This window comes from Centropristis striata, chromosome 23 (genome assembly GCF_030273125.1).
Source record: "Centropristis striata isolate RG_2023a ecotype Rhode Island chromosome 23, C.striata_1.0, whole genome shotgun sequence".
NCBI classification, from domain to species: Eukaryota; Metazoa; Chordata; class Actinopteri; order Perciformes; family Serranidae; genus Centropristis; species Centropristis striata.
Genome location: NC_081539.1, coordinates 10,348,389 through 10,375,813, shown reverse-complemented (window position 1 = coordinate 10,375,813; position 27,425 = coordinate 10,348,389). Strand labels below are relative to the sequence as shown.

At 37.2% G+C, this 27,425-nt stretch overlaps 4 protein-coding genes across 4 annotated transcripts; 2 read left to right on the top strand and 2 right to left on the bottom strand.

Moving 5' to 3' along the window:
* Positions 1-70: 70 nt before the first annotated feature.
* On the bottom strand, positions 71-4,674 carry LOC131962244 (threonine synthase-like 1). The gene is made up of 3 exons (XM_059327217.1): positions 4,367-4,674; positions 2,782-4,176; positions 71-1,549 (listed from the first exon to the last, which is right to left on the bottom strand). Exons 2-3 carry the CDS (start codon positions 4,153-4,155, stop codon positions 746-748), a joined length of 2,178 nt encoding a protein of 725 aa, XP_059183200.1. The 5' UTR covers positions 4,156-4,176; positions 4,367-4,674; the 3' UTR covers positions 71-745.
* prtfdc1a (phosphoribosyl transferase domain containing 1a) lies at positions 3,923-27,425 on the top strand. The gene is made up of 10 exons (XM_059327220.1): positions 3,923-3,965; positions 8,246-8,346; positions 9,259-9,365; positions 9,458-9,641; positions 17,913-17,978; positions 21,028-21,045; positions 22,083-22,165; positions 23,171-23,217; positions 25,365-25,441; positions 27,187-27,425. The coding sequence occupies exons 2-10, from the start codon at positions 8,314-8,316 to the stop codon at positions 27,232-27,234; spliced, it is 663 nt and encodes a 220-aa protein (XP_059183203.1). The 5' UTR covers positions 3,923-3,965; positions 8,246-8,313; the 3' UTR covers positions 27,235-27,425.
* Positions 4,926-7,418, top strand: enkur (enkurin, TRPC channel interacting protein). Its single transcript, XM_059327219.1, has 5 exons — positions 4,926-5,195; positions 5,645-5,790; positions 5,877-6,100; positions 6,257-6,403; positions 7,070-7,418. The coding sequence occupies exons 1-5, from the start codon at positions 5,116-5,118 to the stop codon at positions 7,241-7,243; spliced, it is 771 nt and encodes a 256-aa protein (XP_059183202.1). The 5' UTR covers positions 4,926-5,115; the 3' UTR covers positions 7,244-7,418.
* Positions 11,332-13,757, bottom strand: LOC131962245 (uncharacterized). The gene is made up of 2 exons (XM_059327218.1): positions 13,481-13,757; positions 11,332-12,353 (listed from the first exon to the last, which is right to left on the bottom strand). Exons 1-2 carry the CDS (start codon positions 13,752-13,754, stop codon positions 11,719-11,721), a joined length of 909 nt encoding a protein of 302 aa, XP_059183201.1. The 5' UTR covers positions 13,755-13,757; the 3' UTR covers positions 11,332-11,718.

Genomic DNA, 27,425 nt, shown 5'->3' with positions numbered 1-27,425 from the left:
TTTTTTTCCCATTTTGAATTACATTTTTTTAAAGCAATAATTTCCTATTTATGTCTTGTACTTTTTTAAAAAAATTTGCTTTAAAAATGAATTGAATGAAGGCTGCCACAATGCCAGAAAAAGTAGATAAAATATATATAAACTCAATAACTTATGCAATTCCAAGGCAAAAAGAAAAAAATAGTCTTAAGAACACACAATAGAATAATTAAAAATATATATTATATATTTATTTTATAGCTTCTGTACTTTCAATACAATAAAATATATAATTAGCAGAGTTATATCATTTTAATCAGTTTTTTAAAAACCCATTTAGGCCTAAAAAGTTTTTCTGGAAATTCAACAGAAGTGTCAACACCTACTAAATAATCGATTTTTCAGACTGTAGCAGATAGAAATTAAATTCAAAAAGTATTTGAGAGCTTATACCTGTTATATCTAAGCTCCCTCTGCTATAGTCGTCATGATTTCAGTTCTGTAAAAGTCCCATGTTGCATTGCGACACTCCCACATGTATTCTGATGCATTTCATTGGCCAAGAGGCCGAAAATAGGTGGAAAAAACTACAAATACTACAAAACGACGTATCCACTTTCCCGGCTTTAATGGTAGAATAACACAACAGTGCCCCTGGTTTTAATGGTAGAAATGCAGTAATGCTTTCCCGGCTTAAATGGGTTAAATAATTCTGAGTTAAATTAATGTTTATTTGAAGTGGATAGTAACAAACGCTAGAATAATGCTACATAACTTTGAGGAAGGAGTCGTGTATCATGTTCTCCACCTCTTCCACCAACACACCGTACTCCGCCTGACAGACCGCGTGTCCCCTCCTGCCGCTGTCCTCCAGGCATCTCATCATGTCTCTGTGTGTTTCGGGTCTGGATGCAGTCGAGCCGAGCTTCTTCAGCTGCTCCACTGGATCCTCTGGAATATTTTGGATTTGCAAAGCTTTGAACACAGCGGGAGCGAATTTCCCGTAGTGAGCGGTGGAACAAAGCACCGCGGGGCACGAGCCGTCCTGCAGCCTGTCGGCCACGACTTTAGCCACGGCCGTGTGTGTGTCCATGAGGTAGCCCGTCTGTGCGTGGACGCTCTGGATGGCGGCCAAGCAGTCGTCTTCAGAGCACCAGCCAGCCAGCACTTCCTGCTGTATCCTGCCAAGGAGAGGCTCAGCAACCTGAAAGGACTGCTGTCGGTCTAAGCGTGTGAACAGCTCCTTGACAAGACGGCTGTCTCCGCCTGAGACGTGGAAGATAAACCTCTCGAGGTTGGAGGATTTCAGGATATCTATAGCCGGGGAGTGGGAGAGCATCAGAGGCCGTCCCCGGAGATCGTACTCGCCCGTGGCGATAAAGTCGGCGATGATGCGGTTGTGGTTGGACGCACAGATGACTTTTCTTATCGGGACGCCCATTCGCTTGGCGTACACGGCCGACATGGCGTTGCCAAAGTTACCAGAAGGGATGCAAACATCAATGGGCTCCCCGAACCTGATAACACCGTCTCTGCAAAGATCCAGATAGGCTGAGGAATGGTAAACCACCTGCAAGAGGAGGGAAAGTTAATGAAACTCTGTGATACTGTATGCTGCAGAATAAAGTTGTGACAAAAACTTTCAGTGTGTAGTTACTGCACAATCTACACAATGAGGAGTACAGAAGCCCTGAGAGGCAAGTGAGAAAAATAATTCCAAGTCTGATTTAAACTGTTTCTGCTGCTGTTTATGACTGAAAAAAGGTTTTAAAAAAAAGATAATAATCATGTTGTAAGGCTGCCCAATCTTAGTCGAGTATTTGACTTTTGGGCTTAGTTAGAGGTGTGAATCCCCAGATACGATTTTATCCCGATACTTGAGTCACGATACGATATTGTGATTTGAAGCATTTTGCGATATGGTGAGTATTGCGATACAATATATTGCGATTTAATTGTTTAACTGCCTTTTGTGTCCACAAAATTCAATTCAATAAAGAATTGTTTTGTCAAATAACAGAAATTCCCAGTCTGTTCATCTCACTTCAATCCTTTTATTTCTCCACAATGAGAGTCAAACCCACAGACTGACCAACAAAGTATTCAGTCAAACTGAACTGAACTGAGCTCAAAAATGTATGGACGACAATGACTGCAGCATTTTCTCAAATTTTCCTCAACTTTAAGCTTCACTGCTCTGAATTTTTTTGAATGAAACATAAAAAAAGTTTCCTCTAGTTTCGTATATCAGTATCTCCAGTATATTTCTAAAAGTGAGCCCGCTACAGCCTCCAGAAAAAAAACACAGAAAATACTGTCCACCAGAACGCTAAATACCGATACTTGACGGCCATGATACGATATAATATTGCCACGCAAAATGTTTTATTGATACTCAACATGCAAGTTGAATTCAGTTGTTAAACTTGGCGGATTCCATTTTTTAGGCAAAAACTACTGACAGCCTCCCTATATGTTAGAAAATCCAAATTTACAGAAAATGTGTGACTGCCTAAACAAATGGAAAAAAAATATTTTTAAAAATACTTTTTTTTGGTGGCTGATTAAAATTTGGATTTAGATCCATGACCTTAGCATTTCCAAAACCCTATATGTCCCATAAGAGACAAATAAAACTTAATATCTCACTGTTTTTCCAGATATGCACTACAAAGATAGGATTTTGTGTGATGCAGGGCAATATAAAAATATTATATGCTATTATATTAGTATGTCTCCTGTGAAAAAGCCCTATTATAGAAATTGCTCTTTTTCTGGAGCCCTACTCAGCGATCAACCAACCTGTGGCAGCAGCCGCGCCCAGTTGATGGAGTTGGCGGTGCTGAGGACGGTGGCGTACTCCACGGCGAGGTGCCCGGTCAGCCCGCTCTCTCCAAACATCCTCTTTAAGCTCCTCTGACAGAAGTCAAAGTCTGACCGGACGCTCACGGCCCTGGCGTTGCCCTCCTTAAAGCTCGTCATCTGAAGCTTCTGGATCTCACTCACGCCTTCCTCTGGGAAAAACACCAGCACGCCGGTCCTGTGTGTGTCGGCGCCACTGAGCCTGCTGAAGCCACTCAGCACTGCGCTGCCTGTGTCCCCGGAGGTGGCGACCAGGATGAGGTAGTTGCACATCTGTGGGAGGCAGTAGGCGAAGAGTTGGGGCATCAGCTGCAAGGCGAGGTCTTTGAATGAAGCTGTGGGGCCGTGAAAAAGCTCTTGCACGTACTGATTGCGGATGAGATGTTTCACAGGTGCCACTGACTCACTAGCAAAGTTCGACCCATATGCTTTGAATATCATTGTCCTGAGATCCAAAGCGGAGACATCTAACGGGTGAATGCACTTCTCGAGTAAAACTAAAGCTCGTTCTGGGTATGACATTTCAATGAGTCTCAGCCATTCACGAGCATCAATGTTTGGGAAGCCGTTTCTGGGGACATAGAGGCCTCCATCTGTGGCCAGACCCTCTACAACCACATCACTAAAGTATGTTTTATGATTGGATGATGCCTCGCTGTCACTCCTGGTTGACACGTATGTTTCTGCAGCATGGTTCTGATATCTCTCCACCGCCTTCAGCACCTTCTCCGCCACTTCCTCCACCGTGTCCCCTGTCCCACACAGCACCCGCAGGTCAAGCCACTTCTCATAAAACTGTTTCCTGTAGCGCAGAATGTCCCTCATGGACACCCCTGCCTCCTGCCCCACGATCCTGTTCACCTTCATCCTTGTTAGTCTCTGAATGATGTCTTCACTGTCCACGTCCAGGTAGATGACCAGTCCAGACTCTTTGAGGTGGTGCATCGATGCAGTGTGAAGAGGGTTAGAGCCTGACAGGGAGACGACACAACCAGAGGCAGAGAAGTTACACAAAGCCTGGCCTTCTTCCTCCAGGAAACGCTCCCCACCGATTGCAGCCAGCTTGGCAGCCACTGGCATCCTCCATGTCTTCTCCAGAACATCGTCATCAACATCAACAACAGGTAGTCCCAGTCTGTGGGCCACTATCCTCCCCACTGTGGTCTTTCCTGCTCCAGGGGGCCCCATGAGCAGGATGTTCTGATCCCCGAGCAGGGATGCTTTGGTGCAGAGCCATGATTTGGATGCTGGAAAGGGACTCAGGTAGCATCTGACAGCTCTTAGTGCAAGCTGGCTGGCACTCAGTAAACCCATTGAGGAGTTAAATGACCGCAGCTGTGAAAAATAAACACATCTTAAATGCAGTTTGCACTTTAAGCACATTTGTTTTACTGCAGACTAGCCACCTCGTGTTTTTGGCACAGGTGCTGCAAGTGGCTGCTATAACTTTGCACGTGTTTAGCAGCCAGGACAGTAGTACATGACATTTGATCATAAAATACAGTATAATAAGAAAAACACTCACGTGAAATCGTGTCTTCCCCTACTTCAAACACGATAGTGAGTCTATTAGTGGAGTCTGCTGCAGCTAAATGGTTTGTTTTAACATAAAAAGCGGCATTGTGCTTACATATATCTATGGCATATACTTGACCGGAGGATCGTTCACAACAACTACGGTCAGCCTGGAGGGACAAAATAGATAAATGTCGAAGGTTTACCGATATTTCGTTGCAAAAACAAAACACATTTTCATTCATGTGTTATTTCCTGCGCAATATACCCGAGTACATACACGATATCTACGATATAAAAGATGATGTCCATTCAACAAACCCTACTTTTTTAATCTAAAACTGCTAGTATGAGTGACTTTTATGTTGCGTTCAAATGCTCTTCGGAAGGTTGTTCATTATTTAGCCTGATTTTACAGCACGACAGTTGTATGCTAATTCTGACTATCCAAGACATGGAAACAGACAAAAAAATATATCGTAAAACATCTACTCTTTACGACAGCTGATTATTAGTTACTAGTGTGTGCCGTAGAAGCATTAAAAACGAATAAATAATAGATATTTCAAATTTACAACTGTCTTGAAATGCAACGTTTTTTCCCTTTGTTGCTTAGCAACTAACGGGCAGCGTGTTGTCAAACAAATCACTTTGACATAAGAAATTCTAGCTAACGTTAGCTCGGTTAGGTTAGCCAACTAACTCAGGTGAAGTTATTTACGTTTTTTTAAATCCTTCACCAGTTTTAATTATTTCAAAATGTCTGAAGTCGTGTATCCACGTGAAAGCGTCTACAATCTCATCCCAAAGGAAGAGGTTTATACTCAAAAACCTCCAAGGTAACGTTACTTTTAAAATGTTGCGTTTACTTTAGCTAGTTAAGCTAACACTAGGTTAAGTTAACGTTAGTTATAGAGCTGAAACTAGTTAACTAAAGTTTCAGACTAAGCTAAGAGAGTGCAAGGAGTTGGTGGATGTTAGTAGACTTCCGTTGCAGTGACATATATCTCTGTATACTGTGTAACGATGGTTATTATATTGTGTACATTTGCATACAGGTTATTATATTGTGTACATTTACATATTAAAATAATATCTATTTTAAAAAGGGAGCCTTTTTCCTCATGTGTACATTAAACTATGGGTTCCAGTATTAACTAAAAAAAAGACCCTGTTTACCCCCCAAAAAGGAAAGTAATTAGTAATTTGAATTTTACCCTCAGATTTATTTTAATCATATATAATGAATGACTAAATGACCATTTTGTCCAATGTGCTGTACCTGAAGGTATATGTCCAAGTATAGGGAGACAGTTATTCTGGAGAAAAAGTCAACCAAGGATGCAATGAGGACGATGGGGCCGTCAAAAGTAGAGGTACCATCCCCAGAGAAATACCTCAAGAAGCATTCAAAAGAGCCCAAATTACCTGAAAGTGAGTTCTCCTACAGACCATTTGAACAATGTGTGGCTGTGTCTTTAAGCAAAGATTCTGTACTTAACTTGATTGTGTCCTTTCAGAGACCCAGTGTTTGACAGAGGTTCGTAACACCCGCACTGCGAGGAAACCACCGATCCCTGCGAGGACAGACAACCCACTGATGGGCATTCAAACCAAGAGAGACTTCATAAAGACGACTACAGTGGTGCCGATGAAGCCCCAGCCTACCTGTGTGGACACCAGTAAGGGACACAAGCAGCTCCTTGAGAATTCAGGACTTGTCCCCAAATACATCAAGAAAAAGGTATTTTTCAGATATGTTTAAAAAACAACTAGTAGCAAGTAGCACATAGAAAAACCTGAAGTAAATTCCTCTTATGTGATGAACTGATCCTTCTTTGGACCTGGTGTAATATTTCTTTCATATTTCAAAACTAAATGTTTCAGTTTCTATCTGCAGCATTACGGAGAGGTTCCTGAGTACCTGCAGCAACGCAATGAAGAAGAGCGGAGAGCTCAGGAGGAGTACGACAACTTTGTGAGAGAACAGAGGGAGCAGGGAGCCATGAAAGACCTGTCTGACGAGGAGCGACAAGCCGTCCTCCAGGTACCAAAACACATGGCTGCACAATGGCAATTCTTTCCCTCAAACAGCAGGGGATCATACAGGCATCTGGAACAACCGGAGGAGTACAGGGAAGAATTTGATGAACTTTGAATGAAGTTTTAAGAAAAAAAGTTTTATTCAGTCCTTAAAAAATGTTCTGTCTATTATGGCTGTCCTTGACAAAAAAATGGAATAATTCATTAGTTCATGTAATGTTCTCCACAAATAATCATGCAAAAAAACACTTTAAATCTTGTGTTTCTTGAAATAAGTCATTCAGCATGAAAAAAGCATTAAAAAGTGATTATCTGACTAAAGTAAGCTTTGCAGACTGACATTTAAACAACCAATTAGTTGACTAATGGACTAAAATGTCCTAGGATCTGTCATGTAGAGTTTTGCTACCAAGTAGAATGACTTCTATACTGTATTACTGAACTGCTGCTCCAAAACTTTAAGAGCTCCATTAATGAACAAACAACTCCCCAACAACATTTGTCAACAGGCAATATCCCTCATGCCCACCATAACCAGAGAGTTAGCCCTTTAGCCATCCCTATCACTCAGACCATGCCTCTGATTTGATGACTGTTTGCTCTATAAAACCTTATCAGTCTGGTTTTATTGTGGCACTGATGGGTTTCCCTATGTGGCTTCACCATGCAGGGCCTGAAGAAGAACTGGGATAAGCTGCACCATGAGTACCAGGGCCTCTCAGTCGTCACAGACAACCTGTCCAAGAAGGCCCACAAGGAGCGTCTTGAAATGGCGATGAAGCAGCTGGAGAACGACATCAACCTCATCGAGAGGTTCAAGACCATCTACATAAGCAATAACTAGGACATAAAAAACTTGATTTAATCAGATTGATTGCATTTTGTGTCCTCTTTCTTTCTTTTTTTGCCTTCCTGCCTCACAAATGGAATTTAGATGAGAGCAAAAGAAAAAATAATGACTGTGTCCTTAAAAATCCATTTTATTCTGACTGAATAAACTTTACTGCATAACAACTGAACCAACTATTTGTTGTCAGATTGTTTCATTCTCCTGCAGTGGCCTGTGATGCAGCCACAAGCCAGCATAGCATCACATGCAGCTGATTATCCCTGTAATTCTCCACGACTAACACAACGCTGTCCATTTACGCAAATGACTCAAGCGTGATCCCACTCTCAGCCCATGTGGCTGGCCAGGACGACTCCGGATAGCTTTTGATTTTCTTTGTTTTTCTCTTCTTTGTTTTGAGAAAAGAAGGCAACAGAACTGTAAGTATTAAGCCATCGAAATGTTGCTCTAGTGTTAACCGAAGCTCACATGCATAGAGAGAATGTAATTTAAGATGGATAATTTGGGATTTGTGAATCGGAAACCTGATGTAGTTTCTCTTGTTGTCCAAGCTTTTTCCTCAGGGCTCTTACAGCTTTTTAAGAGAGAAATTTAAGCACTTTCAAGGTAACTAAAGTTTACAAAATGCCTTTATGGCCACAGCAGTCAATGTCTTGAATAAATGTGATTGTATGTTTTGATCATGATTATTTAATGCTTGCATTTTTCTGAGTCAACAGAGGACTTGTCAACAGAATGTTTTTTGTTTTAAATGACACCAAATTATGTTGAAAAATCAAGTAATTTTCAAGCAGAGTACTCAAATTCAAGCATATTCCTAACCTTGGAGAAAAAAAGTGTAAAAATTTAGCATTTTCAAGACATTTTATGAACTCTGAGTTTATTTCTTCTTGTTCTAGCCTTTTCATGTGCTGGAACTGTTCAGAGTAGGTTGGAAAGTTGTTCATCTATTGGTCAAGTGTTACAGTAAACAATTTCTGTGTATTCCCACTAAAGGTCACTGCTACCTGCATCTGATTCTGAATCAGTAAATACCCAGTAAATACTGTTTTCATCTCCTACAAATGGACAACGCCGGGGTGAAAAGAGGAATTGTGGTATGTTCAACACAATACTTGTCTCATTCAGTTTAATAATCTGGCGCTAAATTGCTAATTTAAGTCACATTTTTACTGTTCTACTTATTTGCTCAGCTATTACAGACACAATATGTCTGCTGTTCTCTCAATGAATTCCTTGAAGTCATTATTTGACTAATTCTACAGTAAGCAGCTTTTAAAGAACCTTCAAGGTTTTTATTTATCCAGACCCAGAAAAATTAAGCTAAAGTCAGTAATGGTTGTATAATAGTTCCCTGTCTGAGCTTAGAGGTTACAGATGCTTAGGGCTCACAATCCTTGTGTATATTCTATATTCAATCTTTATTTCCCCATCAATTTAAGCATAAACAAATCCTACTTTGCAAAATTTTTGGAGGGTCTAAATATTTCATTACCTGCTGCTGTGGCTAATTCCAAAATAAATTATACTGTTGTCATATTATCCTTGCCTTAATTACTTTTTTACATTTATTTTCCCTGAATTTCTGTATTGAAATCCTTTTTTTATTGCTTGTTATATTTTGTTATATTATGTTTTACATGTTTATATTTACTATTTACCTATTTCTTTAATTCATTTTTATTGCTTGTTATATTTTATGTATCTTTATATTTACTATTTTTCTTAAATGGATTTTTCAAATGATTTTTATTTATTTAAAATTATATTTTATTGTATCATATTTTGTATGTCTTATTTTTTAAGGTTTATTTAAATGCTTCTATATATATCAAAATTATATATTTATATTATATATGTCTTTCTATTTACTATTTGCTGTTTTTCTTTTATGGTTTATTTAAAATCTTCTATTTTTATTTTTAAATATATTTTAATTTATTATATGTGTCTATATATTTACTATTTACTGTTTTCTATGTATTTCTTTAATTTTTCTTCTGTCCCAGATAAAAGATGACTGGCCAGGATACAGTTTGAACTTGTTCACTTACCCTGAACACTACCATGAAGACATAGAGAGTGTTTACATTCCTCATGGGGTAATCATGAACAGGTAAAATACACATAAACACACCTGCACAGTGATCTTGTTTTAAGATTATTTCCTGCTCATTTGTATGTATCTTGATGTTCTGTCTCCTGCAGGGTGGAGCGTCTGGCCCGCTACGTTATGGACGACTTCGGTGACAACAACATAATGGTGCTGTGCGTCTTGAAGGGAGGCTACAAGTTCTGTGCAGACCTGGTGGAGTTCATCAAGGTCCTCGGACGCAACTCCAACAAGTACCTGGAGACTCGGGTGGAGTTCATCCGTCTGAAGAGCTACCTGGTAGGTGAACTGTACTAAAACACTACAACATGCAGTAAAACAGGCCTTGTATTCAGTGGTGGAATATAACTAAGTACATTTACTCAAGTACTGTACTTAAGTACACTTTGAGGTACTTTTTCTGTAACTTCATACTTCTACTCCACTACATTTCGATGCAAGTATTGTACTTTTTACTTCACTACATTTAGCTGAAAGCTTAAGTTACTTTTCAGGTCAATATCTAATATAAAAATCATGATAGCATAGAAAATGCTGCATATAATAATGCATCAGTAATAATAATACAATAATATATCTGGGATATATAAAACACAACTTTTACTTTTGATACTTTAACTCCTCACAGAGACTACGCCCATGTTTTATACAGTCTATGGAGCAAACAAGCCAGCAGATATTTTGGTAATTGACTATAGCAGTTAAATACTGGTGGCAATGCTCTCTCCTATTGCAATTTGCTATTAAACAGAATGAGAAAAAGCAGCCAAATGTTGCAATCATCATCTCTGGTTCGTATTCAACAGCTATGTTCAATCCGAGGCAACACTACCCAGTCAAAATTCACGCACTGCCTAAGTAAGTACGTAGTATACACCAGTGGTGGAATGTAACTAAGTACATTTACTCAAGTACTGTACTTAAGTATATTTTGAGGTACTTATACTTTACTTGAGTATTTCCATTTTAAGTAACTTTATACTTCACTACATTTAGCTGACAGCTTTAGTTACTTTTCAGGTCGAGATCTACTATAAAAAACATGAGCAATTTAAAGTTGTTATTTTTTCAACTAAACCTCAAAACAGTATATTAATTAGTGAAATGAACCCAACTTTGAGAAAATGCTGCTTATAATAATAATATAATATAATAATCAATAATAGTAATACAATAATATATCTGTAATATATAAAAAAATCTAAGTGGGGCCATTCTGCATAACAAGTACTTTTACTTTTGATACTTTAAGTACGCTTTGATGCTGATACTTTTGTACTTTTACTTAAGTAAGTTTTGAATGCAGGACTTTTACTTATAGTTGAGTAATTTCACAGTGTTGTATTAGTACTTTTACTTAAGTAAGGGATCTGAATATTTTCCCCACCACTGATTGTATTATATTTCTTTTGAGTGTATCATTTTTTTTTTTTATTGCAGATCACTACCTAGTTGCATGAAACCACTTAGGATTATTTTCATCTCAGGATACCTTAGAAAAAGTGGTTAAGTAGCTATATATTCCTGTATACACTGCTACAATTTCCTTGGTTTCCTTAGAATATACTAAGGTAGGAGTCTCTTAAAAGTGAAATAAATGATGGAACATAAGATGATGGCTGAATTTATGGCGGTTTAAAAGGAGTAGATATCAAGGTGCATTTTTAAGGACGGGGAAAATATTTCTCCATTATGTAATTTTACAGCAAGACTTCTTGCACTGATTTGCCTGTTGCTTCTTGACACATTTTCTTTTCTTTCAATAATGTGCCCGCTCTCTTTAATTCTTCAAGTACAACAACATTCTTGTCTTCTCCGGGTCCCCCAGGAACATTTGTCACAACTTATTTCCTATAATTTTCTCTAATGAAGGCAAAAAAAATGCCCCCATCGCCACATTCTCACCCACAAGAATACTTAAAAATAATAATTTATTTGACTTTTCTTTTTATATGTTACAATAACATAAATGTTACAATGTTACAAGGTAAAACATCTAAGTTGTTACAATAAAAATGTTACATGTTTAAAACATATATTTATGTTACAATAACATAAATGTTACAATGGTACATGTTACAACATCTGTGTTACAATAACATAAATAAAAGTTAATTATTTAGTTAGTCAATCCACTAATTCTGAGATTTTTTTCATTGTCATTCTATTGAGTGAAAAATAGTTCCCAGCTTCTCACATGCTTTCTCTAGGGGATTGAATACCTTTTTTGTTATGAAAAGTTGGATGGACAAAACAACCAATTTGAGGATATCAAATTGGGCTCTAGGAATTTGTGATGAGCATTTTTCATTATGTTTAAAACATTTTAGACAAAATTACTGACAGGTCAATTAAACTAATGCTTACTTTCAGAATGACATTCATGCACCAAAGACATTTCTCCATTTTTAACACCCCATATGTAACACGGAGTTGAGTTTGTGGGACCTGAACTCACAATATGCTGCACCAGCTTCTCGATATTAGAGTTCAGACGGTCCATAGCAGCAGACATCTGGCCCATTGTCTGCACAAACTCATTGTGGGTTGTCTCTAATCGTTGAAGGAGCCGCCTCTTAATGTTCAGATCCTCCATTGCGATAGATTCCCTGGAGAGTTTTCTCTTGAATTTCTTTCTCCTGTAGCCACCCAGGCTAGCGTGGAGTCTCTGGCGCCGATTTTCTACAGTCTCCGCAGACACGGCACCCTCTGCAGCCTCTGCAGCCTCTGCAGCTTCTGCTACTGCGTCCCCACCTGGCACTGAAGACGACACAGCTTCAGGCGAGCTGTTGACCGAAACCACTGTCTCTGCCTTTACTTCTCTTGTCTGGATAGCCTTGGATATCGCAGGAGAAGCAGGAGAGCTTCCCCAAATGGACTCACAGAGCTCAAAATACAGCAAGATTACTCGTCCATGGCCGTTTCTTGTACCTGCGCTGACTGCATGCCTGAATCTGTTTCGAATGGCCTTGACTTTGGTAGTCAATTGAGCTGTGAAGATAAAAAAAAAAAAAAAAAAAAAAAATTACACTTGTGTGGTGTTGGTGCTGTGGAGAAAAAAGTCTTAAAGAAAACCAAATCAAGCATTTTTATCCATCATATTTATCCATTTATACAGAGCCCACTCTTGGGTAACATAAATCTGTTCATACAGATTTGTAAACCATGCTCCTGGATTCAAAATCCACATGCATTGCAGATGTGTTACAGATGTTAAAAATGCAGCGCACTTGCATATACACGAGTTGTTCAATGGACCAAGTTGGAAAAATAAATAAATAAAATTTAAATTTATTGATCATTTCACTCAAAAAGGATGTAACAAAGGATGGCTATTGGCATAGCAATAACACTGTGTGTAAATTATGTAACTTTAGAGAAATAAATGACTTAGGCAATTTTTGAACATGCCTTTGTGACTTAAGCAAGTAACACTTTATTTTGAAGGTGTCTACATAAGAGTCACACAAGCCTGTCAGAAACATGACATGACAAGTATTATGAGCATTAATGTTGCTTCAAAGTGTCATTAATGTTCATGACACATCCCATGTCATGTTTATGACACGCTCATGTCACTCTTATGTAGACACCTTAGAGTAAAGTGTTACCAATATTAGTGTCAACAATAAAACACTGATAAACTAAACTGATAACTAAACAATCTCCATCTAGCTCTTCTTTGCTGGGTTCTTATCTGATGCCTATGAATGTGGCAAGTTGTCAAAGAAGTGATGATCTTAAAGGGGTAAAATCACATGATCTGATCAACAGAGGATGTAGGCGATTTTACCATAAGTGGCCGGCATCATGAGGAGATGATTTAGGCTAAAAAACAACAATTTTGACAAAAAATGACTTAGGCGATTATTTTAACAGTGTGACGATATGGCAAGTGGAAAGATTGGTCCGTCATTTAATTTGGTGTTCGGGACAGTTTCAGGGAATAAGTGGTGATGAAAACAAATGTTTTTAATCGAAATGAGCTCAAAATGAAACTCAATGTAGAAACAAATGGTTTGTACAACTTTCTAACACAAATCGGTAAAAATCAAGCTTTTATAGGACTGCTTATTAAGCGCTGCAGATGCTTTTTAACGTTTTAACCGCTTTCTTACCTCTACTGATTTCAGCAATGGTGTGTGGGTACTCGTTTTCCATACCCATGGCTTCCTCTGGTGATGGGTAATGCTTCCTGTACTCCTCAAAAATGTCGACGTATTTGCTTGGCAGCGACTCCCAATCTACGTTTTCCGCCGCTTTGGCCTCCTTGTACTCGTGTGTGACTTTCAGTAACAGCTCCACTTCGTCGTCGGTCCAGAAGTCTCGATACCTGATTTTCGCCATGACGGCTTTCTGTTGCTCTGAAGTGTTTCTGCAACAAAGCAGCATGGATAGCTGCAACCGTCTGCTTCCTGTTTACATCGACACGCGCATGCTCAGTGTGATGAGTTAGATCATTTCTGAACGTTAAAACCAGGGATGGGCAACTAAAATGCTGGAGGGGGCCACAATTTTTCATCGACATTACCACAGGGCCACATATAGGACAGTGCACTTAACCAGATATGATGAAACTGCAATTTTAAATATGTTTGCAGTGCAGTAACATAACATATTTCATGCTCAAATGCATGTATAACAGTATAAATAGGAATACAAAAGGTTTGAAGAAAATAAAAAATAACCACTTACTGTGATTTCTTTTTTTTTTCAGTGCATGACCAATATTAATTGCAAGAAGTAATTTTGTGCATTTTTACACTGCACTTGCAAGATGTACTGTGGGCCACTTCAAGTGAGGGTGTGGGCCGTATGCGGCCCCCGGGCCTCCAGTTGCCCATCCCTGGTTAAAACTAAAAAAAATGCTTTAGTTTTAACGTGAGACATTTTTTTGACATGCATGTGCTGTACTGATTTTTTTTACTGATCTTTTGCCACTTTGTTTCTATAACATGTTTTATTTCATACAAAAGAGAAAACAGCACCTTGTAACTTGTTTTTGAAAGGTGCTATATAAATAAAGTTATTATTATTATTATTATTATTATTATTATTATTATTATAAAACATACAAAATACACATTTGTGTATTTATTTTATTTGCATCTGTAGATTTCTCCTGATTTAATCAAAAGTTAGCATTAGCCTAGATAATGCATTATTTGCATTTTCAACATAACATTTCAGAAAACTTGCAATACAAAAAATGATTGCCTTAATGTAAGTAATAAACTGGAGAAGTTTCATGGTGATTTTTATTTATTCACTAATTCATTTTTACCTTAGTCACCTGTAATGTATTGAAAATGTATGGAATTTATTTTCTTTTTCAAAATTAGTTGTTTCTGATACTCATTCTCCACTTCAGTGGCACTCCCAGTTTGATTCCTATTTATATTCTTAGCATTTTACATAGGTTGTTGTTTGTATATTATTTATAGGCTGACTTATAGAACATTTTATTACTGAAAACATGATGAAAATTGATTTTCACAGTGTTTTTTATTTATGGAGTGATAAAAATAGATATTCAAAATTCACTGTGTAAAAACCCTTGACTCTAAAATTCAATAAAATAAGACGTTCAGAATTTTGCTCTGGAAAATCCATGCAAAAACACATTTATCATGTTAAACAGCTGTCTTAGTATAACTGTCAATCTAGTGACATTTTTACCCTGTTAAACATTTGGGCCTCTTGCAAGAACATTCTTTCTCTTACTATGTAATTTATAATTTATATGGATTTTCTATATATTTAAGTAAGTTACTATAATTTAAGTTATAAAATATACAATCTATTAGTAAAGCCTGCACATGACTTCTACAACAGGCCCTTGTAAATTGTCTTTGTGCCAAAGAAAAAACAAAACAAAACAAAAAACAAAATAGCTCTCCTCCGTCACTTGTACAAACCTTCATATGGGTGGTTCAGGCTGTGTAGCTGTAAGCAATGAACCTGACTTCTGGCTCGGCCACCAGATGTCTCTGTTGTTCTTGTTTCGTGAGGATAAAGCTCATGCAGGCAGGACACCTCAAGGACGATTGATTGTGGAGCCACTGCAGAGCTCAGCTCATGAAAACATCACACTGCTAATTGGTGCGGTTGCCACTGCCAACAGAAACAGCTTATGACACTGTCTAACACCTGGAATGTATAAACTGAGGAATTAACTCTAGGAATGATATAGTAATGTTTACAATAATGTCCCTTTGCACTTGTCACCATAGTCGCTTTATGTTTATTTTGTGTATTTTGGCACGGATCACATCCAGAATGATGTGATTTATATTTCTCTGCTTGTGGTCACATTCCTGTTCTCCCTTTACAGCACAGAGGGAGGGTTTTCAAAGCTGGCTTTCACAGAGGTTTAAATAGCTATAAGATCAGCCTAAACTGAATTACAGGACAAATTTTCTTGTTAAATCACACTGAGTTCATATTATATTGGCACAAGTTTTCTAAAAGGCAAAAAAATTCAGTTTTTACCACCCAATATGACAAAATACACCTGCAGGGAGTTGACAGTGATTTTCTTTAATGCAACTTTATTTATTGCTGTTAGGACAATTATTTTCAGCAGCTTGCCACCCAGGTCAATAAATACAAATGAAAACGGGAAAAAAAAACTGTTAATGACATAATTGAAGGCTATAAGCTTTTTAAAATATATGCAAAATTAGTAATACATACATTAATAGATTAATGAATCCCCTTTTGTTTTTTATTAGTTCTTAAGTTTAGTTTCTTATTTATTTGAATTAGTGGAATTATTTATTTTTTCTTTATTTTCTTTATTATGGTGAATAAATATGTGAATACATTACTGGACCCTCTTTTGTTAATGTCAGTTTCTTAATTTAATTCCTTATTTTTGTTTCTTATTTATTTAAAGATTTTATTTTACATATTATTTTTTCTTGATTTATGTATTCTTTATTATTATAGGGTATTTTATTCATAAATTAATTAACCTTGTTTTGTTAATGCATTATTCTTTATTTAGTTCTTTATTTTTATTACTTCTTTATTTCCTTTTTTAAATGTATGTGTTAATATATTTATTCTTTATTTTTATTAGTTTTATTAGGTGGTATGTCAGGAAGTGTTCTGGTAAAAACAAAACATTAAACAAGTAAAATAATTAATAAATAAAAGTATTTCTTAAAAGTCTATAGAGTAATAATAAGGCTCTAAAAAGCATAAAAACAGTGATCAAGCATCATAATAACATTTGGAAACGCTTTATATTAAGGTCCTTGTAATAACCATTAATTAACAATTAATAAGGCCCTTGTAAGTCCTTACAAGATGCTTATTAACATTATTGTGTGTTTATAAGCTTATATTAGTGTTAATAATGGCATTACAAACACCCATGACCCACCCATTATGTCTTTGCCATGCTTTTATTAATCTTATTTTGTTTGCTTTTTGATATTAAAATATACTTAATTGCTCATCTATTATAAGTTAACTATTAGTTAACTATGCTTTTTGCAACAACCGGATCTAAAGCGAGAACAATGGCTTATTACTTGTTAATTAATGGTTATTAAGGACCTTATTATAAAGCGTTACCTAACGTTTTGATGTCAACGAACAACACAGCAGCAGTCACGATTACTACACCAGAGGACAGTGTGAGTGATGGCGCTGTGAGTCAATCTCACAGGTCATGATGGAGTCATGTGACCTGCCCCCAGGCGAAGGATTCTATCCATGTCACTGCTCCTCTTATCCAAGTGATGCATCTGTGGCCGACCAAATCTAACTTCAAAGCTGTCGTCCTTCAAAGCTTCGTTTCACCGTGCTTCCCACAGGGACAAAGAGAGTCTGGCTCTGTTGGTGTAAAGGATAATATTTTATACTCATAGTCCTTTGTGCATTCATCTTGAATTAATGCTGCAGACACTTCTGCCTTCAGTACTGGACAGTAGAAACAAGTTCTTTAATAGTTAAATGTCTTCTCAAACACATACTGTGCTATTTCTTTTATCTATCTAACTGGCTCTTTATTGTAATTTCTGGTGGCTGAAAATTATAAATCTTGATTTTATGTGAACAAAGTGTCGATGAGGGAGCAAGAAATCCCGCCAAGTGAACAAGATTCACAAAACGACCACTAGTAACACAGCTGTGTATGTGTTTTTTTTTCCTTTGGTTGTTTTTATTTAATACTTTTGTCTTTTTGCACCTCATTTGCACCTCATTTTGTGGTTGTTTTTTTGTCTATTTTGCATCTAGTTGTGGTTGTTTCACACCTCTGAGTGGTTTTGTGCCTTTTTTGTTGCTTTTTTGTGTTTTTGTAAGCATTTTTTGTTCCTTTAAGGTCATTTTGTGCCTCTTTTTAAGTGCTTTATGCGTCTTTGTGGCTGTTTTGCACATATTTTAGTCAATTTGCATCTGTGATAATTTTGTCTCAATTTATTTCAGTTTTTTTTTTACTATTTGTGGCCATTTGAATGATTTTTCGTCCATTCAATAATTCATCCATGACATTATTTACAAAAAATATTGAAATTGTTGTGTTTTCCTCCTTTCCAGAATGACCAATCAACAGAGGAGCTGCACATCATAGGAAGCCGAGATCTGTCATTCCTGCGTGGAAAGGTGTGTATAAATCAGTTTCCCACTTTGCTTTGGATATAATGTGATCCATTTTTAATTTATTGTAAAATAAAGTACCTTGGCCTCAAGAGGGAGCTGTCAGTTAAACTGTCAGGTACACAGGTGTAACAACAGAGAATTCACTGTGAATTTGTTTTAGCAAACATACCTAATACTATAACATTTCCATTCTTATATTCTAATAAATGACATGCTTATTTTGCCCCAGTCTCGCCCCTAGATTAAAATAAGTTGTATTTCAACTTTCAAAGCTTTCTCCTCACAGCTCTCCTCTCTGTGCTCATTTCCTGAGTGTCACTTTGTTAAAGTGGTTTGCCTTTTAACAGCCTGGGCATTAATCAGACATTTCAGGGCAGATTTACTGACTGTTGACTCCTGTTGAGCTCTGGCATTGAGGACTGAGGAGTCTGTAGATGACGCAGCATCAAGGGCAATAATTCTCTGAGATAGGCCTCAGACAGAAACTTCACTTACTCAGCTGAATGGATGCTCAAACATGCCCACACGCGTTAGCTTAAAAACAACCCTGAGATGTCAGCATGTGTTGCGGCTAAGCATTTTTTAAATGCGAGCAAAAAAATGTCAGTGGGAGTAAAAACAGAAAGACTGACCACCACCTTGCACAGACATCATGAATCACTTCACTTTCTCTGTGTTATTAAAGTCAATGCTCTCGTTACAATTCTTCACCTCGATGGAAATATTAAACTCCCACAGAGTCTTACACAGTAATGTTGTTGAGTCACAGCTCCAGGTAGGTTATGAGTGTGGATCTAATGACACTGCTCATTTTCAACCTATTAATCTGCGCCTTGATAAGTGAACGTAATGACAGCGTATGAATAAAGTAAATGTTATGTTGAAGAGTGAGGTGGCATGAGCAGCGATCTGGTTTCACTGAGTTGAATCCAAGCCAGCAGCATTTACCAGCACTGTTGAAAGTTTCTCATGCAATTGTTATTCATCCGGCCTCACTGTGAAATCCCAGCACTCAGATGTCTTAATCTTAAGTGTTATTAAGGTAATCTGAGTAGTTAAGTTTAAATGTAGCAAAGCTTTTAATGTGAAAAAGTGTGTGAACTTCTGAAGAAGGAACTATTGGATCAAGAATGAAAGACCTGATTCTGTGTAGCAGAAGAGATGTTTTTTCTTGAAGCTTGAGGCTGATAAAACTAGCCGCACACCTTTATATTCACAAAGAAATGGAATTTGTCCTTAACTGTATTTATTTAATAATAATAAGCATTTAGTCATGTTTTCCTAAATGTCGTTGGTTAGTTGGTCGGTCCACCAGTTTATTCCAGACAGACATATTACAGTAACTATTGAATGGATTGTCATTAATTTTTCCATGACATTTTGCACAGACATTTATGGTCTCCAGAGGATAAACCCAAATAATCCCTGCACTTTCCATCGAGTGCAACAATGATTGGATATAATACCATGAAATGTGGTACATTTTGAATTGCACTCATTTTGATTATATTATGACTTCACGAAAACATGATCAAACATCAGAGTATTAGCATGGTCATTTTGTACATTTCAGCATGCATGACATTAGTATTAGCATCACTGTAGATTATTTTGCTGTGGCTCAATTTGATACTTCTCTTAGTAGACTTAGATGTAGTACACTGTGTATACCATTGGTTTAAAAAATGTACAGATCCCTTACTTAAGTAAAAGTACTAATACCACACTGTGAAATGACTCCACTACAAGTAAAAGTCCTGCATTCGAAACTTACTTCAGTAAAAGTACAAAAGTATCAGCATCAAAATGTACTTAAAGTATCAACAGTAAAATACTCAGTGTAGTACAGCCACACTCAAATATATTATCAGATTATTATTATTGATGCAATTATGTAAACAGTGGTTTATTTTCTCAAGCCAGGGCTCATTGTAACCACTAAATATACCCGCTTTGATTTAATAAAATGTCTATTCACTTTAATGTGATCATGTTTTTTATGTTAAATCTCAACCTAAAAAGTAACTAAAGCTGTCAGCTAAATGTAGTGGAGTAAAAGTACAATATTTGCCTCAAAATATAGTGAAGTAGAAGTACAAAGTCACATAGAATAGAAAATACTCAAGTAAAGTACAAGTACCTCAAAATTGTACTTAAGTCCAGTACTTGAGTTAATGTACTTTCCACCACTGGTCCACTTATGCACTCAAATTAGCAAGTGTACTGAAGTACTGAAGAATAAAAACACATTGTTAGTTTAATGAAGTATATAAATTGTTGCCTGTCCCCGGGATGAAGTAAATAAACCCCATCACCAGTCTTCAGCTCTCTGTTCTTTTAGAGCATTTTGCTCAGTGCCTACATTTAGTAGCAGTGACTGATTATCAACAAAGTTTTTGCCAGAGCCAGGACTGATTGATTGAGCTTCATGAATCACACGCTGGTGATTCAGGGATTCTGGAAGAACTATAAACTATAACTATAAACACTGACACTACACACAATCAAATAACTGCCAATGCACAGTTATTGTTTAACTGGCTGTATAGTATGTTTGCACTGTAGCATGCAGCAAGATATGTTAGTTATGTTTGAGTTTTTGTGTTTTCCACACGTCCCTGTCGACTCTCTCTGAGTGTTGTGTAACAGAGTTCAGGTGTAGAGCGAGGGAACATTGGCCAGGCGCCTGCATTCTCTCCGATCACTCTCCCCGAACCATAGATACTCTCCACTGATCTCACAAAGAGCCCCATAGACCCGGCCAAGGGAACAAGGAGTCATTTGAAACCCCGCGGCAGAGAAAGTGTGCAACACCCGGACACTTAGGAGTGACTTTCTCTCACTGTAGACACAGATGTTCATTACTGCGGAGGAGAGAATGAGTTGTTCTGTGTTATTGTTAAGGTGCTGGAGATGCTGCCAGCATTGTAGCTATAGATACCGACTTCACACAAACAATGCAGCCTTTATTCTGACTTTGTTTAAACTGTGTTCAAATTCAAAGGTGATGTTTTTCTTTTCTTTTCTTTTCTTTTTTTTACATGTTACCAAGTGTGTTCTCATTGTTGAGGTGAGTGTCTTCTCCACATCTGCTCTGACTTAGTTTCTTTTTTCTAAACTAAATTAATTCTTTCAAGCATGTCCTTCAAATTTTCACCCTGTTTGGTGCCGTTGCCATGTTTCGTTTGCACTTCTTTTATTGTTGATTGAGAAGCCACTGTTCTTGTCAGAGCCTCTTTTGTTTTTGTTCTACAAAGCAAAACGAAAAAAAAAATGTTGTTTCAGTTGTAAAAGTTTATGGACTAAAGACAAAAAGATTTTAAAAATCAATACCACAGCAGTTGTTTGCGGCAGGAAACTGGCTTTTTTTCCCCCCAATATGCATTTTTTCTATATATTTTTCCCATGCCTCTTTTTAGTACACTTTTCTAGGTTCATAGAGGTTCCAGGGACACCAGTGGCACCACAAACAAAACCCACTAGCTCCAATAAGGTTAGACTTAGAGCTTTTCTACAGGTGTGGTTGACAAGGTGTATAATATAGTTCTGGCATAAAACAATGTTAGAGCTATTTGTATTAAAATATGGCCTATTATAGATGAGAACCACAAGAACTTGTTTTAGCCATGTTTGAACTGGTGTAGTTTAGTTTGTGTTTTTGCCACATGCTAAACAAGCACATTTCCAGAAACTAGAAGATGTTACCTTTCAAAATAAAGCATCATATACATGCAGTTTGGTCTCACAGTTCTCTTGTTATAAGCTTTTTTAAAATTTCGGTTTAACAAATAGGCTTAAATTCTCCAAAAAAAGTGTTCATTTAAAATCATGATTTGACCTTTTAACACTCTTTAACACTTAAAATTTCCTCTTTCACATTTCCTCTGCACATGTAAAAGCCCTTGTGACAATGTGTGAAATCACTACATATACTGGAGTTCTTTATTAATATGTGAATATTGTTAATTTAGGTGTAAACATCAAGTGTAAAAGAAAGTTTTTCATCCTCTAATCTGCATATTTGTCCTCTTTCAAAGTCAGAACTCAGATGTCCCACGTCCCTCCCTCTTCATGTGTCCCCTTTCCTTTGCTCTTCCCTTCCCTAAGGCCATCGTTGACACAGGAAAGACCATGAAGGCCCTTCTGAAGCATGTGGAGACCTTTGAACCCAAGATGGTCAAGGTCGCAGGGTGAGCCAGCTTTTCAATCATCTCCCCAGCAGGGGAAATGCCAAGTGTGTGACAAACAGAAGGAGCAGATATCACTTGTCCACAGTCACTATCTTGTGTCCGCTGGCTGTTGCTATGTACAGAAACAAGATAGTTATCTCCCCCGGCACATGGGTCATGTTAGAGTTTATCTCCCTGTTTGACTCTATGTGTAAACACTTTAAATGTTAGCATGTTGCTCAAAATGTAAGTTCTCTTTGTGGTATTTGTTACAGTAAAAATGTTTCAGTTAAAGTGAATAGCAAAGCAACAACATTTCTCTGTATTATTATGTTTTATAACAATAACATAAATATTATTTCCTGGTCATAACTACCAGATATTCATTAATTTTCACATTTTTAGTTGTTTGCATTTTACTTTAAATACCAGTTTCTTTACATGATGCAAAATACAATTGTTGTTCTGTTTTTAATTAAAAATACACCCAAATTTCATAATTTCCTTTATACTTAATGCTAGGGTTTTTCTATTGATTAGCCACAACACTGCAGTGAATCCAAGTGGAAACCAGAAAAATAGCATATATTTGCCCCCAGAGAGTAAATATGAGAGAAGGGCTCAATTAAGTGCAAAGTAATCAATATCAAAATGCTCTTTAAGCCAATGCTCCAGATTGAAAATCCAATATAACAGAATACATGCATTATGCTGTGGTTCTAATGGGTTTAAATTAGGACATTTTTATCCTTGACGGTCTGAGTGTCTATGGTTTGGATGTACAGTTTATTATAGACTTTGTATAGGAGCTGAAGTCGCAATTCCAAAAGTCAAAAAAAGAAATAACCTTGCACCCTTACAAAACGTATGCCATTTGCATTGTCAGAATACTCTAAAAAAAAAAGCCAAATAAATGCCAGTGGTGATGAACAAGGGTTAAAACTCTAGAGTCCTCGGACATGGTTAGTAACTGCAGAACTGCAGCATTTTGGAACTTAAGTATATGTTTTTTTTGTTGTGTTTCAGTCTGTTGGTGAAGAGGGTCCCGAACATGGCTGAAGGTCTAACAGACTGTAAGTACCTCTGGTTTTAATGTCATCTTTTCTCTCAAATTATTACAAGTGTCGTTCTGCACTTTGTAATGTATCATCAAGAAGGTTTTCTGACCTGATAAGCCTCCTCCAGGAAATCCTGAGAAGTTTGACTGAAACAGTGACGATGTGAATAAAAAAAATGACATTTGTGCAAAGTTCCAGTCTGGTTTTAGACCTCGACATAGTACAGAATCTGCCCTTTTAAGAGTTTTTAATGATCTTATTTTAACTGTTGATTCTGGGTGTGCTGCCATTATGGTGACATTAGATTTAACTGCTGCATTTGACACGGTAGATCACAGGACCCTGCTCTCACGCCTGGAGCTTCATGTTATGTTGTGTATCAAGTGTGCTGCCCTCATGTTGCTCCAGTCCTACCTTACTGACAGGAGCTTCTTACATTTGGGAGAATTTTCTTCTAGTGTGACCCCTCTTACTTGTGAGGTGCCTCAAGGGTCTATTCTAGGCCCTTTACTGTTTACACTGTACATGTCGCCACTTGGATCCATCCTCCGCAAACATAATGTATCTTTTCATTGTTACGCTGATGATGTTCAGATTTATCTCCCCTTACAAATTAATTGCAAAGACTCTGTACAAACTCTACTTGCCTGTATAACTGACATCAAGACTTGGATGAGCCTCAGCTTCCCAAATCTAAATGACAGCAAGACAGAAGTCATTGTGTTTGGGCGTCATAAACATTACAGTGATTGTGCTGATGCTCTGCCCCCCTCCCTGGGTTAAAAAAACTGCTGTCATTAAGAGCCTTGGTGTCTTTTTCGACAGTGAGTTCAAGTTTGACAGGCAAATTGGCTATGTGGTAAAAAGTGCCTTTGTCCAGCTGCGACTTCTGGCCAGTTAAAAACCATACCTCTCTCCTAGTGACCTGGAGAAGGTTATTCATGCTTTTATTTCCTCAAAACTAGATTTTTGCAACTCATTGTACATAGGTTTAGACCAGTGCTCGTTGCGACGCCTACAACTTGTGCAAAATGCTGCAGCTCGTCTTTTAACAGGCACAAAGGAACGGGAACACATATCCCCAGTTCCGGCCTCTCTGCACTGGCTTCCTGTCCGTTTCAGAATTGATTTTAAGATCCTGATGTTTGTTTTTAAAATTTTAAACGGATTGGCCCCAGCGTAGTTAGCTGAACTCATACATGTTCATAGACCGACCAGAGCTCTGAGGTCTGCAAATGAGTATGAGTGAGAATGCTAAAAACTAAAGGTGATCGATCTTTTGCAGTGGCTGCCCCTAAGCTGTGGAACAGTTAACCGCTGCATATCCGCTCGTCAGAGACTTTGGACATTTTTAATCTTCTCTTAAAACTCACTTTTTCTCCCAGGCTTTCGAACCTATGATATACACATATTTAAAAGCAGCAACAACTGCAGCTGAGTTGTATATTTGAGTGCTATATTTGAATAATTATAAGAAGACCGATAGCTCAGAAAGCAATTGTGTTTTTCTCCACTGTAGCTCTCCTCTTTTCCACAGATATTACCTGTTGGATCGAGACAGTTTGTGTTCTCAACAATGTTAGATGGAACTACAATCATGTTTAGGCTTTGCAGCTCATAGATACGTGTCTGTAAGAACAACACACACATACACACACACACATTGTGTATCACAATCCTCTAACGAGACTTAGACAGTTGTTGGCCTGTCCATGTCTTTGGTAACTGGACAATAGAACTTGGTTGCATGTATGTCCATTTTCTGTACGGAGCAGGCCTAGCCCAAGAAGAATTAAATGTGAATTATTACAGAGATCGGGGCTCATTCTGTCTGGGGTCCTGCAAGAGCTATGTCAGCGCTGCATAACTTAACCTGTGACCTAAATAAAAGCCTGCTGCATCGACACCAGTCATTTTTCTGCGGCTGTGTTTAATCTTGGGCTTCCAATCAACAAACCTGAGAACCTTTACAGTTGTAACAAAAACTCCATTGAGAAAGTACCAAGTTCTGGGATGCCCTGATAGCTTAATGGATAAAGGACCAAATTCATTTAAATTAATGATCTTAGAAACATAAAATGTAGTTTTCATGTTAAATGAATGTCATAATTTAGGCACATCATGTCAGTCTTCATCATTCATGTCTGTGTTCGCTCTTCCAGATGTTGGATTTGAAATCCCCAACCACTTCGTTGTTGGCTATGCTTTGGACTACAATGAATACTTCCGTGACCTGAATGTGAGTCTGCTGCAGCACACAGCACATGACCTTTTGAAGAGCTAAGAGAGAGACATGAAAGACACTGTGAGGGGTTTGAGGGCGTAGACGGAGTGAATCAAAGAGATGCACTCCTCCACCTGAAACCTGAACTCACCCACCAGGTATCCTCCCTGCCTGAGGAGACTTTAAATGTGGGCAAAGCAGCTCAAATCAGTCAGTGCCTTGGTTTATGACCGAATTCCTTCAAAACTAATAGAGAGGTGAAATCCCTCCCCTTTCCGGTTGACCATCATGGGACCTTATTTTGGAGTAAACAATAGTACGATACAATAGTTAACAATAATTTGACAAAGTGACCATTTAACTTAGCCGGACTCCAGCATAAAATGTCTGTCATTGTCAAATTTTACATTTTCCCACTATGAAAATGAATCAAATTCCTTTTGTATCTGAAAAATGTCTGGCGTTTGTGTTTTAAGTTTTATTTAATTGAAAAGTAGATTATGTTTAATTTACAATGCAATTGCAATAAAATAAAAAATTAGCAGATACTTGCATGTGTACAGATACATGCAAATATACTTCAACATTCAAGCAAAGTATTAGAAGTAATCTGTATAAAATATTAATTATAATAAACCATGTTAAATGTCCAAAAATTAGTAAAGCCAATATATGCACAAATACTGATGACATAATAATAATAATAATAATAATAATAATAATAAAATTAAACAAAGAGACGAAAAAGTCAAAAATTAGTAAAGCCAATAAATGCACAAATATTCACATATATACTGCAATTACTAGTAGTAGTAGTAGTAGTAGTACTACTACTACTACTACTACTACTACTACTACTACTACTACTAATAATAATAATAATAATAATAATAATAATAAAAATATAAATAAAATACATAAATATATTTGTAAAAAATAAAACAAAGAGAAGACAAAGGCTTGGAAAAAAATAATCAAAAATAAAACAAAAAACAAACCACATATTAATTATGTACAGACATAAGCTGTGAGTCAGGAGTGCCACCTATCCTCTGTTTTTATTGCCACGCCCCTGACTTCTTGTTTCAAGCCAGATTTCTCAGTCTGAAATTAGTAAGTGCAAACTTATGTGAACTTTGTCATTTTTATATCTGTAAAAACGTGGCCTGGAATTTACCTCTGACTCATGTGAAACACTAAGCCAAGACCGACTCCCATAGCTTGTCTGTGTATTCACATGAGTGTGTGTGTGTGTATGTGTGTGTGTGTGCTGCATGTACTGTATGTACTGTACAATTGTGTGTGTGTGTTGTGCATATTTGAGGGGGTTGGTATTCATTACGAAAGTCTGCAAGGGGGGTGACCTGTGGAATGTGGAGGTTAGGATCTCATTATCAGGCAGAGTTAAAGCTTCCCCTCTTATCTGTCCTTATCCTGCAGGAGAAATATGAGTTGAACCCCTGGGACACCCAAAGTTAGATTAATGAATGTGTCATATCTTGAAGATTACCTTCTTTGCTTTCAAATGATTGCGAGTTTCAACTTTTCGTACTGTATATATATATATATATATATATATATATATATATATATATATATATATATATATATATATATATATATATATATATATATATATCAGGACAGACTAGAATTTCCCATAGTGCAGAGCGATCCTAAACAAATATTTTGCCATCGTCAGATGCAACATTTTGGAGTGTGTTTTCTGACATTTAAGTTCATTTTTCTTGCTCTTTCAGCATATCTGTGTCATCAGCAAGACTGGGAAGATGAAGTACAAGGTTTGAGATATGATGCAAAGTTTTTATGAACAGCACAAAACTAATTTCTGTAACAGTCAGCCAATGCTTTACTTCAGTGTTTTTATATACATGTAACTTTTTTTAAACTTTTGTAAGTGCTTTAAATTGAAAGAACATTATTCCTCTCAAAGCAGGCAATCGTAACCATCCAAAATGTCTTTATAAAATGCCTTTCA